Source organism: Sinocyclocheilus rhinocerous, unplaced genomic scaffold, assembly GCF_001515625.1.
Source record: "Sinocyclocheilus rhinocerous isolate Xijiao unplaced genomic scaffold, SAMN03320098_v1.1 scaffold677, whole genome shotgun sequence".
NCBI lineage: Eukaryota > Metazoa > Chordata > Actinopteri > Cypriniformes > Cyprinidae > Sinocyclocheilus > Sinocyclocheilus rhinocerous.
This window is the reverse complement of record NW_015633185.1, coordinates 400,754-417,417: the sequence shown is the minus strand read 5'-3', so window position 1 is coordinate 417,417 and position 16,664 is coordinate 400,754. Positions and strand designations below refer to the sequence as shown.

At 37.1% G+C, this 16,664-nt stretch overlaps 2 protein-coding genes across 7 annotated transcripts in view; both read left to right on the top strand.

Annotated features, from left to right (window-relative positions):
* The window catches only part of LOC107743505 (BAG family molecular chaperone regulator 3-like), a 9,238-nt gene extending 2,246 nt beyond the window's left edge, over positions 1-6,992 (top strand). Inside the window, exons 1-4 of one of the 4 annotated variants that reach the window (XM_016556742.1) lie at positions 14-128; positions 4,126-4,434; positions 5,160-5,447; positions 5,602-6,992. In XM_016556742.1, the coding sequence (XP_016412228.1) occupies positions 4,147-4,434; positions 5,160-5,447; positions 5,602-6,270 (1,245 nt within the window). In that variant the 5' untranslated portion in view covers positions 14-128; positions 4,126-4,146 and the 3' untranslated portion in view covers positions 6,271-6,992. Of the gene's footprint in view, positions 1-13; positions 129-747; positions 1,042-4,125; positions 4,435-5,159; positions 5,448-5,601 lie in introns of those variants that run through there. The other 3 variants (XM_016556740.1, XM_016556739.1, XM_016556741.1) reach the window with 3 other exon arrangements.
* Positions 6,993-9,526: 2,534 nt separating this feature from the next.
* LOC107743504 (phosphatidylinositide phosphatase SAC2-like) overlaps positions 9,527-16,664 on the top strand; it is an 18,983-nt gene continuing 11,845 nt past the window's right edge. For 2 of the 3 annotated variants that reach the window (XM_016556738.1, XM_016556735.1), the window contains exons 1-2: positions 12,168-12,597; positions 15,678-15,758. In XM_016556738.1, the coding sequence (XP_016412224.1) occupies positions 12,501-12,597; positions 15,678-15,758 (178 nt within the window). In that variant the 5' untranslated portion in view covers positions 12,168-12,500. Of the gene's footprint in view, positions 9,778-12,167; positions 12,598-15,677; positions 15,759-16,664 lie in introns of those variants that run through there. The other variant, XM_016556737.1, reaches the window with a different exon arrangement.

Sequence of the window (16,664 nt, the reverse complement as noted above, 5' to 3'; positions counted from 1 at the left end):
GAGGCAAGTTGGAGCTAAACCCTGCAGGACACCGGCCCTCCAGGACCGAGTTTGGACACCCCTGTGTTACAGCGTCAATGAATGCCTGAAGTCTTTGACAAAAAATAACAGAGACGCACTGAACCCAGGTAATATTTAGTGATTATTAGTGTACTGATTACATTGCAGAAATATTGTTCAGGAATGAAAATGTATTTCCCCCATGTTGTGATAGAAAATTAAAATGGTTGCAATGTGTTATATATTTAAGGGCATGTGTGTGTGTTGTTTGATTTTTAGTGTTACATTTTTATAAATGATTATATTTAACATATAGAAATATCCAGGAATTTGACTTCCCACGAATAGCTTGCGTTTGTTTAATTTTTTTTATCAATGTCACAAACCTGGTTTCAGTCCTGATTTTTTTGTATTAATATTTTACATTATTTCATTGTATTAAAAAATAGATTATTGTATTTTGTATATAAATATAATCCAGGGATTAGGCTGCCTCCTCTTAACATAAAAAACAAATTATTTCGGATTATAGAAGCAAAATGGAAAGAAGAGTAGAATGACAGAGATCACACAGGTTTTTCCCTTTACTGTCTGTCTTTACGTTAAAAGCAACAAGCAACAAGTAGCAACAAGGTTTTTTTGGGGGGGGGGGGGTTAAAGTGTCAGCGAGGATCTGTGTCGGTCCGGACGGTCAAGGGGTAATTTTTGGTCACACACGTGGGCGTCACAGTGAACCCTCAGCTAGAACTTTCTCGGTAGTCTTCAGAGGGACCTTGCTGCTTCGAGAAACCCGTCCCCGTTTACAGTACGTCATCAAACGGACCCTTTAAAGCGTCTGTGGCGGCTGTAATGGCACAATATTCGGGAGCGAAGCAATATCAGAGTATGAAAACACTGTCTCCAGTCGAAACGATGGCAACTAACGATCCTCTACCACCTGGGTGGGAGATCAAAATTGACCCTCAGACAGGTTGGCCCTTTTTTGTGGATCACAACAATCGCACAACGACGTGGAACGATCCGAGGCATGACACGAAAAAGGTAAAAGATAGATCTTGATTTTGCTTTTGGAAGTTGCGCTGTCAAACGTGAGCGTTTTTCGGGCGATTTTAAAAATGCGGATCAACATATGACGTGCTTTATAGATTACTTGGGCATTATGGCATTTTAGAGGGTGTTTCGTCGAAAAAGACAGTTTTGTTGAGTGCGTAGGCTACGATCCCACTCAGTACATCCACATCATACTTGATCAGACACCGACTGTCTAGAGGAGCCACGCACTTGATATTCGCCGAAGCTCGCCCGTGAATCGCTGTCACCTCTGTGGAAATAGCGCTTCGCGTGCATTTGAACGACCTGACGGCGCATACACGGGCGAAATATATTAGTGTGATGATCTCAGCTGAAGTGATTAGTGTGTGACGCACTGCAGTCATATGTGAGAGTGTTAAAACGACTCCACAATGTTTATTTAAAGCCTCGAGAACTACGCACACTGCGCTTGTTCTCCACATCCCTGGAACCGCACAGCACTAACACGTCCCTCAAAGTTTCCCTTACATGGGATTTCAGAAAGATCCACCCACTCACCGATTCTGTCACTCCCAATGAATGGGCTTGAAAGTTACAAACTGGAAGTGTCAAACTGTTCTCCGCACATCAGGTTCGGGGAGTAAAAAATGTGGGTATGTGGGTGGGGGGGAACACGGGGGCTTGCCAGTTGGCACATTTCATTAGATAGATCAACACTTGTCCGAAGTTAGTGTCACAAAGAATCTGCTGGAAAGACAGCTGCCAGGAGATAAACTGAGCGCTACTCTTGGCGTCTGTCAAAAAAAAAAAAAAAGAGGGCATGAGGTCATATACACTAACCAGCCTATTCTCTCTGTTTATTAGCATCTTGGTTTTGAATCTTTTTATAAAACTACATAACTGTCTTAAATTCATAACATTATAAACCTTAAATCAGGCATCTTTAACCTATTTCAGGCCCTGGACTCCCTAGTGAAAGGAATCGGATGCGTATTGAGTGTTGCATTTTTAGCTTGACCTGTAATAACATGCATATATTGCCACATTAATGTCTTTAACATATTTTGTTATGTTTACAATACAATGCGGAGATTTGTACATTACATTACATTTTTATTTAGGACGGAAAATAAAGCAATTAGCTGAACTTTATGTTTACAATACAATGTGGAGATTTGTACATTACATTACATTTTTATTTAGGATGGAAAATAAAGCAATTTGCTGAACTTTAGCTTCTTAACTTTAAGCATTTAGTAGAAGTTGAGGTCATATTAACGGAATTTCAGCGGAATTTCTCAACCATTGTCAATTGTCAGTAGTGTAGCGACAAATGAAACAGTCACTTTCAAACCAAGCAACTTTCTGCATGGGCTACACAACGAATCATGTGACCAAATTGAACACGAATGAAATCTTCGTGAGGAACTTTTTGCCATAGTTTAATGTGAACTCCCAGTCACGTAGACTCCAATATAAATGACTTGATATCGCTTGCGAAATTTCACTGAGCAACTGTAAATATGACCATAGCTTCATTCAGGAATAATTGCCTCCCTGTTGAAAACCACTGTCTTAAATTATGTAGCAGCTCTGCTGTTTCAACAAAAGAATAGGTGTTTCATGATGATTTGTTAGGGATTTTGTTTCGTTTGATGTTTGTTGTGTCTGTGCAACTCTGATTTACATAGATTAGTAAGGGAGGCCCTCCCCCTCACAAAGAGTATTTTAAGACACAGTGCCAACAGCACAGGAACCCACTGCAAAATGCTACATAGAGTGAGTCATGGCATTAGAATCGACAGCATACAGGGTATATCCTAAGCCAATGCCATCGCTTAACAGTTGCTGTGCACAGTGAGTTTTTTACCCACTCATGTTTGTTCCCGGACTGCCTCATCATTGAGAGAGGGCGGACTGACCTTTGCGTGTCAAACAGATGAGGAGAGAAGACGCGAGACATAAACTGAGGTTTACATTTACGTATTGAACTGAAGCAGTGACTGAACCCACTAAAATGTTGGTTGGTTGCCTGCAATATCATATAATATAATTTTACATTAGACAGATATACAACGGGTGTAATTTGCATATGACTGATTTTGACTAGTTGTAAAAGCCAACAACTTGACTGATTTGACGCTAATAGAAAAAATGTAGCAAGTGTAAAATACTGTTAATCACCACATAATGTGTCATATGGAGTATCTACAGTGGGTACGGAAAGTATTCAGACCCCCTTACATGAGCATTTTTCAGTTTTTCTTTTTTAATAAATCTGCAAAGATGTCAACAATTCTGTGTTTTTCTGTCAATATGGGGTGCTGTGTGTACATTGAGGAAAAAAAATTAACTTAAATGATTTTAGCAAATGGCTGCAATATAACAAAGAGTGAAAAATTTAAGGGGGTCTGAATACTTTCCGTACCCACTGTATATCTAATACAAGAGTGACTTTTAGTTCATAAAATGGTTATCATCATAACTGATAATACTAAGTTAATATAGAAGTTTGAATATCAGATGTTGTGCTTATTAGTAATGCTACTTTTGACTCCTTATATTTTACTCCTTATGTTTGTCGAAGTTTAACTCCCAAAGGTTTGTCCCCATTGTGTGTGACTGTTTAACAATACCATTATTTCCTTTTTCAGTTCAGATTAATCATGAGAATGATGATCTACTGATTGTGCAGGGTTATTTCACAAAAAACATCTACACACCACTATGTCTGGCTTGTTTTTAATATTTTTGGCCATAGCCAAGTCATTGGTGCAAGTCAAAATATTTTGTCATGCTGTCTGTAATTCCATTGTTGATAATTGGAGCTTTTTCAATAACCCAGTCAACCATATGCTTGAGTTATTTGCCTACTCCTGCAAAACAATTTGGCGTATAGCTACTACATACTTCAGCAGAGCCGAACTGAAGAGCATCATCAAGAGGTGTTATATAAGCATTACTGGTATTATGATGCTAAATATTTTGTCTCATCATTACATGAGGATACAACTATTAAGAATACAAATAGTGAGTTAATTTTGAATAGACCTGATCTGTTTACTTATTTTATGTTTTTTATGTGTTTTTCAGATTTTTTTAAATGGCCCCTCTATGTCCCCTGAGTCACCTCAGGACATGCATAAATCCTTTATTCAAGAGATGAGGCAACCAATGCTACGCCAGGGCTACATCCCCATCCCAATCTCCCATGAAAACACTGAACCCAGGCTGCAGCAGTATCCGAGCTTCTCCTACATCCATCCAGTAGTGCAGCAAAATTTGAGAACAGATGGACGTACACCTTCCCCGACCCCAACAGCACACTGTCGGCCTAGATCTCCAGTGCAGGCCCCATCAGAGGCATGTTTGTCTTGCTCACCTGCTTCACACGGGCCTGAGGTAAGACCATTAGGAATCAGATATCTCTATTAAACATGGCAGTCTCTGTCAGGTCAGGCTATGGATTCATTGTGAAAAGTTTGCATTAATTCATGTACTCTGCTTCCGGAGTTTTCATTTATAACTTTTCCTTGGGCCCTGTATTTTCTTTTCAAAATTTGAAAATTTGAGTCTTATAGGTTGCTGAAAAATGACAGCTGCTAAAAGTTGCGATATAAACACACATTAATGCTCAATCATATGTTCTGTCTGTATTTACTGTGGCACTTCACGTTGGTGTTGACCCTCGCTCACATTTTGAATGTTCAAAATAAGTTTATTTAATAGTATTTTATACATATTTTGTATTTTGTTATTTTATGTTAAAAATATTTTATATATTTATAAAAAAAATTCTGTTTATCTTATTTCTTATCTTTATTTAATCAAAAATGCTGTAAAAACAGAAATATTGTGCAATAGTTTTATCTAAAGCAACTTACAAAAAAGGAACAAAGCAACTCATCAAAGAGTCAACAATAGTAGTAATACACAATGCCAGGTTCAAAATTACATTTACTTGAAATAGAATTTTTGCGTCTTAAAATTTTGATCAATTTATTGCTTCCTTGCTGAATGAAAGTATTAATTTCTTTCAAAAAATCATACTTATCCCAAACTTTTGAATGCTAGTGTATACATTTTTAGCTATTTCCGAAATCAAACTGTATTTTTATTTGCATCAGGTTCATCAACCACAGGGCACACACCAACAAATGAGTGGCCTTCATCAACAGCCCCGACCCAGCAATACAGGTCTCCGGGCGGGCTACATCCCCATTCCGGTGATCCATGAGGGTATAGGGTGCGCCTCACAACACCAGCCTAGCCAAAGTTCTCATCCCACGCGAGAAAAAATCCCAATCTACCGTGAACAAGTGCCCATTCAGATTCAACAGAATCGAACTGCCAGTCCTATCCTATTAAGGGCCCAGTCACCAGTCATGTCTCAGATCATGGGAGAGAGACCCCAGGTACGTGTGTTATTTATTAGTATTTATTAATAGCTGTTGATTTACATAAGCTCAAGTCATCTTGTACATTTATGTAACATTTAGTGTGAGAAATACTAGTGTTCAGAATTAATGTATGAAATGTAACTACAGTGAATATGTTACTATACGCCAGGTCCAGCAACACATTGGACACGCAGCAATACCACCTAAAGCTGAACAACCTGTTGAAGAAATTGTCAGAGCGCCTGCATTTGAGATTCCCATTCAAAGAGTGAGTGATGTTCCTCAGCAAATACATCATCAGCCAGTACATCAACAACAACCTACACAAGCACCCCAGCCAAAAGCACAACAACCCGTACCACAGTCACCACAGGTATCAGAGACATCCAATATTACCATACAATTTCCTCCAGCAACAGAACCCCAGGAAACCGCTGCCCCTCAAACACCTCAAGAGGTCCCACCCCCACAATTCCAGCCTGAGGAGACTTCAGAACAAAATCTGTGCCACCCAGGACTGATCAAAGTTCAGCAGATATGGGAACGGGTGGAGAAACTGGCACGAGATGTGAAAAGTTTCGATGGGAAGAAGAATGATAAAAGATACTTGATGCTGGAGGAGATGTTGACCAAACAACTTCTGGCTCTGGACTCGGTAGACCCTGAAGGTCGCCCTGATGTGCGTCAGGCTCGAAGGGATGGCGTCCGCAGAGTTCAAACCATTCTAGATGAACTGGAGATGTTTGGAGAGCCGACGGAAGGGCTGGCTGGTGACCCGTACCCTGAGTCAAGTATGATTCACAAGGCAAACTCAGAGAAGGTCAAGGAGATTTTATAATTGCACAAAGAAGGCACACATTTTTGAGAAGAACACTAATCAGATCTCCATTCTTGTTTTTACTTGCGCAGTTATTATTAGTTGCATGCATGAATAATTGAAGTTTTCTGTTGGAAATGATCTAACGTGATTTGTTTACTGAGTGCAATCATGTGTGCTGTTATGTGATGCTGCTGTTGTCAAATCACACCATGCCAGTGTCTTGTAGCAAAAGACAAAGTGGTGACAGGTTATATTCAAAAACAAATGAAAACGAGGCCTTGAACAGAAGAAAGTATTTTAACGTTCAAAAAGTATCTTTTGTACCATGTTGAATGAATGATAAAATGTTTTTGAATATTCCTTAAGAAGTTGTTAATGAAGAAGTGGGCTGTCATAGTGAAAACTTTTATTTGATTTAAAAAAAAAATGAATGTGTGGGCTACAAAAAAAATATAAAGGCATTTTGAATTTTGGCATATTGGAAGGCATATATATATATATATATATAAATTCATGCCTTTAAATATAACCATTTGAACATCATGCAGGAGAATAATTCATTGTTGAAAGTGAGCTTTGCTGACAGAATTCCCTATGATGGTTTGAATGCTTGCCAGTATTATTATTTGTTGAGTGACAGTGATACAAATGATATATTTTTATTCTATTTTTCTGTGCCAAAATGAACATTTCCAGTATTAAGAATGTTCACCTAAGAATGTTCAAATGTTGAATCTAAATGGTCGCCTTATGATTAAAGCAGTCAGGGTCAGTCCAAAGTTATGGTGATCTATGAACTCGACAGGTACCAAAACAATCCCATTTAATCAACCTTGTACCCTTGAGGAAGGAAACTTAAACACTTGCTCTAAGGGACTAGAAATTAGTGTACCAAAAATTACTTTGTATAATGTGTCAGCTCAATTCTGTTTAAAACAAAGTGCTGTGTCTCACATGACTGTTGTGAGACCTTTTTATCTCAATGACCTGTTACTGACTCGTTCTGAATCGTACTAAACCTGCAAACAAAACTGGTTTCAAATTCTGTTTTGTGAAATAGTATGCAATGTTCAGTGTTCACAGCTTGGTTATTTGCAGTTTGTTAAAATGTCGACATGGTGACATAAGCATGACTGCAAATACAATATAATAAAGCACTTTGCTTACATAAAGTTGCATGGTGTGTAATATACAACCACTTTTTTTTAATGTACACTGTGTAGAGTAACTTTACCATCAAATAGCTTATTAAATATCATTCTACAGTGTTAACAGTATGATAGGGCAAGATTATAGTATTATGCTTACTAAGACTGTCAACATAAAATGCATAAAAATTAAGAATAATGTAATATCATCTGTTTTTAAGAATGATATAATAAACAACAATATTTACAAACAGAGGTATAGTTATAAATGTAGGTCAACCTGAATCACAGTGATTAAAAAAGCTGAGCTATTCATCACAGAAAATTTAAGAAATGAGTCAGCCTTAAAAAATTGAGTCCTATTAGGCATATTTGCAGAAGAAAAGTTTCTTGAAAACTCAAATGAGACCAGGGCATTATGTAATCAGTTGGAGATAATATTACATCTAGATGGCATTTAATTCCTTTTAGGATAAGCTTCAAAGGCTGTAATGTACAAAGGCGTTGTGGAGAGACGCCTACTGCCAGCTACAGCTTTACCAGCCAGACAGCAAGCAATGCTTTACTGACCACTGACTACTGCATCTCTCCAGTCGTTTTAAACTCTAAAAATGCTGGGTTAAAAAGGGACAAACCCAGCTATTGTTTTTTTTTTGACCCAGCGGTTGGGTTGTTTTGAGTCAAAACAACCCAACTGCTGGGTCAAAACAACCCAATAGCTGGGTTTGCCCCTTTTTAACCCAGCGCTGGGTTATATTTAACCCAGCATTTTTAGAGTGTAGGATTGATTCAAAATTTATAAATGAATATAATCTATATTATATTACTATTAATTTAAAAGAAAGCCAAAACAAAAAGGTCGGTGGTCTTATAAAAACATGTTTATAAGGCCTACAATTCTGCGAGTTTCAAGAGGATTTTACTATGTGGTTATTTCATATGAATTTTTTTATATGAATCCTATGGAAACATTGGATTTTTTTTAGGGACCATTCACACAGAACCTGTTTCTGCATTCAGAAACGCGAGGCAGGGCAGCGGAATGAGAAAACACAAAGGCAAGTAACGTGATTTTAATTTATTTATTTATTTTTTGCACTTTTTTTGTGACTTCGTCCGAATGGCACGAAACTGGGCAAAGGTTTTGGCACTTGCTATGTGTGAACATGAAAAAAATGAACATGATTCAAAAAGGTAAATGGTCCTAAAAAAAAGTCACACTTGTTCTTCTCGTGGTCAAAAATGACTGCATTGTAAACAAATGGGAAACAAATTTCAAGTAGTGGAAACGTTTGGAACTCCCAAACAAAATATTTCTGAATGCTCTTTTTTTGTGATATCAACCTCAAATTTGGAACACAACTTGTTTAGATGTATGGCTTTATATTTATATTTCATATAAAATTTGTAAAAAGTATTTTTTGCGCATTTTTCATAATAAAACTTAAACTTAAAATAAACTCACTTTAATTTAACACAATTTCATTTTTAAAAAATGTTTTCACTTAAGCAATAATCTCCAAGTGTCTTAAAAAGAACAATTTAAGTCTGTGCTCCAAAGCTCTCAAAATTTACAGTTTAAGTTGGAAATTTCTTTCATTCAATTATTTGATGCACCATAATGATTCTAAAGAACCTATATAATTCATTTCGCACAGTGCTCGACATACAGATTCATTATTTTAACTTATTTAGACCCACACAACCATAGCTTAATTTATAGGCTTGGCCTAGAATAACGCCAATTTTACAACCATTCAAACATGGCACCAGTATTATATTATTGAATCAGGTCATCGGTTAGCCTATATAAGTGTCTTCAAAAGAGAATTGCAAAGTAACGATCTGACATAAAACAATAGGCTACATCAAAACAAGTAGCCTACTGCAGGTGGGGCATCTCAGTCACAGATGAACTATGATGTTCGGTGTGACGGAGGAAGTCACGTGTGTGTATAAGTGGAGGAAATTGTTTCAGTCGCTGCTGCTCCCCTCAGTGGAAAATATTAGACAGACCGGCACATTTCCGAACCACAGTATCGCCCTTATTAAACTGACATTAAATGCACCGACGATTCATTTTCGATGATCGGCCAGACACGATGCTTTATCAGATTATTATAAACATTTACACAAGTACACAGCTAGCAGGTTAGCTGGCGTCTATTGGGACTGCCAGTGGACGAAAAGCGAAGCTGCTGCATTCCTCGTTTCTCGGATCGGGAACAAATCCAGCGGTTTGGTGTCGGGAAGCTCGTATGTTTTGGTGTTTTGGTGAACATGGAGCTGTTTCAAGCTAAAGATCATTATATTCTCCAGAGCGGAGATAACGCGCTGTGGTGCAGCAGGAAGGATGGATCTATGGCCGTGAGACCAGGTAATTCTTACATTGTAACTCCATCACTTTTTTATACAGTTGTACATGTGTTTCAATGTTTCCGTTTTCTAAGAATGTTCAAATGTTGAATCTAAAAAAACTTGCTGAATATATGGTCGCCTTATGATTAAGGTGCTGGTTTTTTAAAGCAGCCAGGGTCAGTCCAAAGTTATGGTGATCTATGAACTCGAAAGGTACCAAAATCATCCCATTTTATTAACATTGTGCCCTTGAGGAAGGCAACTTAAACACTTGCTCTAAGTGACTAGAAATTAGTGTACCAAAAATGACTTTGTATAATGTGTCAGCTCAGTTCAGTTTAAAACAAAGTGCTATGTCTCACATGACTGTTGTGAGACCTTTTTTTTATCTTAATGACCTGTTACTGACTCTGACTCTGATATCGTACTAATACTGCGAACAAAACCAGTTTCTAAGTCTGTTTTGTGAAATAGTATGCAATGTTCAGTGTTCACAGCTTGGTTATTTGCAGTTTGTTAAAATGTCGACATGGTGACATAAGCATGACTGCAAATACAATATAATAAAGCACTTTGCTTACATAAAGTTGCATGGTGTGTAATATACAACCACTTTTTTTTAATGTACACTGTGTAGAGTAACTTTACCATCAAATAGCTTATTAAATATCATTCTACAGTGTTAACAGTATGATAGGGCAAGATTATAGTATTATGCTTACTAAGACTGTCAACATAAAATGCATAAAAATTAAGAATAATGTAATATCATCTGTTTTTAAGAATGATATAATAAACAACAATATTTACAAACAGAGGTATAGTTATAAATGTAGGTCAACCTGAATCACAGTGATTAAAAAAGCTGAGCTATTCATCACAGAAAATTTAAGAAATGAGTCAGCCTTAAAAAATGGAGTCCTATTAGGCATATTTGCAGAAGAAAAGTTTCTTGAAAACTCAAATGAGACCAGGGCATTATGTAATCAGTTGGAGATAATATTACATCTAGATGGCATTTAATTCCTTTTAGGATAAGCTTCAAAGGCTGTAATGTACAAAGGCGTTGTGGAAAGACGCCTACTGCCAGATACATCTTTACCAGTCAGACAGCGAACAATGCTTCACTGACCACTGACTACTGCGTCTCTCTAGTCATTTTAGGATTGTTTCAAAGAATATAAATTAATATAATCTATATTATATTACTATTAATATATTAATAAAAAAAGAAAGTCAAAACAAAAAGGTTGGTGGTCTTATAAAAGCATGTTTCATGAGAAAATGTAACTATTTTACTATGTGGTTATTTCATATGAATTTGTATGTTATGAATCCTATGGAAACATTCGGTTTTTAGAAAAAAATTTATGTATTAAGGTCCATCCCATCTCAAACCTTACCATCAATGGGGCAAGCGGCGCCTCCAGGAAATTTTTAAAGGGGTAGCCAGAGAGGCACACTAAAAATCCTGGGGTGGCACATTAAAATGTTCACTAAAAAAGTATTTTTTAGGGTCAGACATGTATGGTGCCAGCCGCGCCAATGAGTGATATAAAAGTAGGAAAAACGTACAGATGAGATTGTACAATTTCATACGAATCAGCCACCAAATCACCAAAAACAGAGTGTTTTCCAGAGAGTTTTTCCCAACATTTCAAAAGTTAGTTAGGGCCTGTATTTTTTTTACTTCATTGAAATGGCACGAAACTTGGCAAAGGTTTTGGCACTTGCTATGTGAACACAAAAAAAATTATGAAAAAAAAAAAACTTTAACGAATGCTCTTTTTTTGTGATATCAACCTCAAATTTGGAACACAGCTTGTTTAGATGTATTGGCTTTGATTTTCAAAGTTTATATTTTCATATAAAATTTGAAAATAGTATTTTTGTGCATTTTTCATAACAGTAAACTTAAACTTCTATAACTCACTTTTATTTAACACTACAGTTTCACTTTTTATACTTTTTTCACTTAAGCAATAATCTGCCAAGTGTGGTATTTAAAAGGACACCAAACTTAAGTCTGTGCTCCAAAGCCCTCAAGATTTAGCTACAGTTTAAGTTGGAACTTTTATTCATTCAATCATTTGTTGCACAATAATGATACTAAAGAACACAATTAATTTCGCACACTGCTCGACATACTGATTCATTATTTTAACTTATTTAGACCCACATAACTAATTTATCTAGAATAATGGCAACTTTTACAACCATTCAAACATGGCATCAGTATTATATTATTGAAACAGGTCATCAGTTATATAAGTGTCTCCAAAATAGAATTGCAAAGTAACGATCTAACATAAAACAATACATCAAAACAAGTACTGCAGGTGGGGCATCTCAGTCACAGATGAACTATGATGTTCGGTGTGACGGAGGAAGTCACGTGTGTGTATAACTGGAGGAAATTGTTTCAGTCACTGCTGCTCCCCTCAGTGGCAAATATTAGACGGACCGGCACATTTCTGAACCACAGTATCGCCCTTATTAAACTCACATTAAATGCACCGCCGATTCATTTTCGATGATCGGCCAGTAGCTGACATAGAGACACGATGCTTTATCAGATTATTATAAACATTTACACAAGTACACAGCTAGCAGGTTAGCTGGCGTCTATTGGGACTGCCAGTGGACGAAAAGCGAAGCTGCTGCATTCCTCGTTTCTCGGATCGGGAACAAATCCAGCGGTGTGGTGTCGGGAAGCTCGTATGTTTTGGTGTTTTGGTGAACATGGAGCTGTTTCAAGCTAAAGATCATTATATTCTCCAGAGCGGAGATAACGCGCTGTGGTGCAGCAGGAAGGATGGATCTATGGCCGTGAGACCAGGTAATTCTTACATTGTAACTCCATCACTTTTTTATACAGTTGTACATGTGTTTCAATGTTTCCGTTTTCACTGTCTACATTGTTGCCATTTCTTGTGCATAATAGCTGGTCACTATACGCAGCTCCAAAACATAGACAAGATGAGTGATATGTGCTCCTTTTGGAGAAGTTGGCTCTTTAAAATCATTGTGAAGTTGTACAGACATTAAATAGATGGAAATGTTAGTTTCATATTTGTCGATCGAGGCTGCTGTCTGAAAGATGCCCAGTCGTTTTGTTTTCATTGCCCTACTTTCAAAGCAGCGGCGCGTGTTGACATGCGTGTCTGTGCAAACCGCTGGTGATGTTTTTGGTAGGATGTCGTGCCTAAAAACCCTTTTTCTTACTACATCATTTGGGGTTTGAGGGTTTGTATGTTTTGGTCAAGGGCGTTTAGATGTCAGCCTGAGACTCTTAAAGGGATAGTTCACATAAAAATGAGAATTCTGTCATTATTTACTCACCATGTTATTCCAAATCTGTATGACTTACTTTCTTCAGGAGATGTTAGACTGAATGCTAGCACTGTCAGGCTCAGTTATGATTACTTCCATTTAATCTTTTTTTTTTTTCTCCAAATAATGAAAGTGAATAGTGAAAGCCTTTCATTCTCTAAAAATCTGCCTAACATCTCCTTTCGTGTTCCAAGGAAGAAAGTCATACAACCCCTGATAGCACATGTACATCACGGAGACATCTATTTGACGTCTGCAATTACATCTTCAAGATGTATTTTTTAGTGTGTTTGCTCATCTGCATCTAGAAAATGTCTTTAAGATGTTTATGATTTAGAATGTATGTAAAACGGACATCTTAAAGACATTTATCAGATGTTTGTACACCGCAGATGCTTTCCAGATGAAGCGATCATTAACAGACATCTTGCTGATGTATGTGTGCTATCTGGGAAATGAGGGTGAGTAAACGGTCAATTTTTGAGTGAAATGCCTACTATATAATACAATAAACAAAAAGTATATTCTGTATAATATATTTTATCATATATATTTTGTTTATTTTTGCATCAAAATGTATCTCTGTTTGATATTGTGATAACCTTTGGGTCCAGTTTGACATTACTCTTTCCCAGTGGTGCAGGCTGCATCTGTGAATAATAATAATAATATTTAACCAGTTTACAGGCCTTACAAGTGACAACCAAATGGCCTTAATTAAACAGAAATAAAATGTCAGTTGTAAATAAATATTTGAATGTCCATTGTTGATGTATTTATAAATATGCTGGCCAGTGCTAATGATGTTGCACAGGGGAATTAGTTACACTGTTAAATGGTGAAGGTTAAAGTAAGGGTCAGACATGTGACTGTTCTTCTGGAGAAAGAACACAGGCACAGTAGATAGTCAAATGAGAATTTTCTGCCCAGGCTTTAAACCAATAATTTACTATGTACCGACACACTTCTCTAACCTCAGACAATTTTGACATTTCTTCTGTGTATTGTATGCATTGTGGGCATTTTACCAGAAATCAGTTTCAATTTCAATTCAATTTAAAAATTATTTAAATGTGTCTTGCATATATTTTATTAAAAAAAAAAGTTTGCGAGCTCATCCATGACGTGTGTTTTACTCTCACAATGCAACCCATTGTTCCACTTTTGATCATCTAACCTTTAAAATATTTACCTATCCACACCACTTTTATCTCTTGTCAAGTCTAGAACTAGATGGGCAGCTAGACCATCTCTCCGAGTATCAGGGACACTGCAGCCTGTGAAGATTTGGATGAGTTGTAGTTGTTTTTAACCATGTGCGTGCAGCCAGGCTGATCGGGTTTAGGTTGCAGTGCTTTTCCATTATTTAACTGGATAAGGGTTTCCACTGTATGCATGATGCGTACAGTCTCGGTTCTTTTGAATTAATTCCTAACACAATGCATCATGCCACAGTTGCCAGCGTGGCTGAGTGAGGTTATACAACTGTACTAATTACTACTGTGTTTATTATTCAGGCCCAGTTGGTTTAGTGTGGCAGATTAAAGAATAGTTCAACAAAATGAAAATTTATTAGCATTACATCACATGCTCACCAATGGATCCTCTGCAGGGAATGGGTGCAGTCAGAATGAGAGTCCGAAAACAGCTGATAAAACATCTCAATAATCCACAAGTAATCCACACGACTCCAGTCCATCAGTTAATGGCTTGTGAAGTGAAAAGCTTTGTGTTTGTGAGACACAAATCTATTCATAATCCAAAATCACGCTTCCTAATGTCAAATTAAAGGCTATTCACTTCAAACTTCTATTAGAGACACATGTGAGATCACATTGATGTATTTTTAATTACAAATTGTATTATAATTGTAACAATTTGAGTGCAGTGTTGAATTTCAGAATTTCGTATTATTTGGTGTTAGTTCCCATTAAGTCATTGCGGCTACCAAGACATCATTCAACTCTATGGATGTACCAGCATGGCCTAGTAGTTGGAGATCTTCCCTCAGACTGGAATGATCCCCAGAGCCAGGTTCATGGTCATTATGGATGGTTTTTGGCAGCTTCATGATGCAGCTCATCCAGCTCCGACCCATTCATCATCAGGCTGTGAACATCTGATGGTTGAGTGCAGGACAGCAGCAAAAGTACAGACAGCATCTACTTCCAAACTGGATTTCTGTCAGATGATCGTGAGCCATAAAGCTACCATACACTCTTTGCACATGACATTTCAGACCCTGAACATCACTCCTGACAATGCAGGTGATGCTAATCAATCAGCTTTTAAGAGGAGCTACTCAGCAAGTTTGTGACTCAAAGTCAGTAGTCATCATTGTCAGGAACCTGCTTCAGAAATGCTTTGGAAAGTTTTTTGCAATCAATTGTGAGCAGCCACATAACCTTGGAAAGTCGAATGAAGTTCTGATGGTTCTTCTGTCCCAGATGCAGTGCTGAAAAAAAAATATAAATTTGTGCATAAATAAAAATGCAAAAACGTTCATTTGTATGTGTAATTATTGTAAATAAAGATATATATTAGGAACTGAAACACTTATGACTTTAATTTTCATCCTCCTTTCAGCAACAGACCTGCTGCTAGCATGGAATCCTGTTTGTCTGGGCCTTGTAGAAGGTATTATTGGAAAAATACAGCTTCATGCCGGTAAGTCTAATCATCAGACTTGTATATTTACTGTATAAATGATGAGAATCACCAGAAATATCAGCTTAATTTGGTTTATTATTGTTTTGTAATTGCTAAATGTCTTTCAGTGCTTTGTTGCCCATCTGTTCTGATGTAGCTTTATCAGGTTAAATACAGTGATGTTGAATGATTGCCATATTACATACAATGGTATTCAAAAAATATTGTGGATTCATAAATGATCCGCATATAGACATCCATTTCCATACAGACCAGTTAACTAAACAAATGCCTTTCACTAGGTAAAAAAGGAAGATCTTGAGGGATTTTTTCCACAGAAGTGAAATGATGGCATGCATCATACTTTCATTTCACCATTCATTGGCTGATTTGAGAAGTCAACCTTTGTCCGTTGTTAACAGGTTGACTTTATATGTAAAATGTTATTATATTCTCGGTTTCTCTTCCTTTTTCAGAGAAACCCTTGCTGATGTCTGTATATGCATGTTGCATTTTGTACTATTATTGATGGATACAATAATTGGTTGACCTTTTATGCTTGGTTGCAGTTTTTCAGGGCAAACTGCACGGATAAATGAGCCATATGAGTTTGTAGCTTCATATTCTACATGCCTTACGTAACCTAATCCGGTGGGCAAACCTGATATTTCCTTGCACCGTTCCTACAAAGATCCCAGGCTGTTCTCATTCAATTTTCCAGCCAAGCATCTTAGAGTTGACTGCTGCACGGTGCGCTTTTACCTATTGATTTGTATCAACTTGTCAGTGAAAGTATGACTGCATCACGCCTCAATGCAAATATCTTTGAAGTCATTGTTATGAGAATGTTTGCCATAGGAATGAATCATGCCGGATAGAGCAGGAAAATGAGGTGTGGAACTCTGTTCTCATGACACCCCCCCC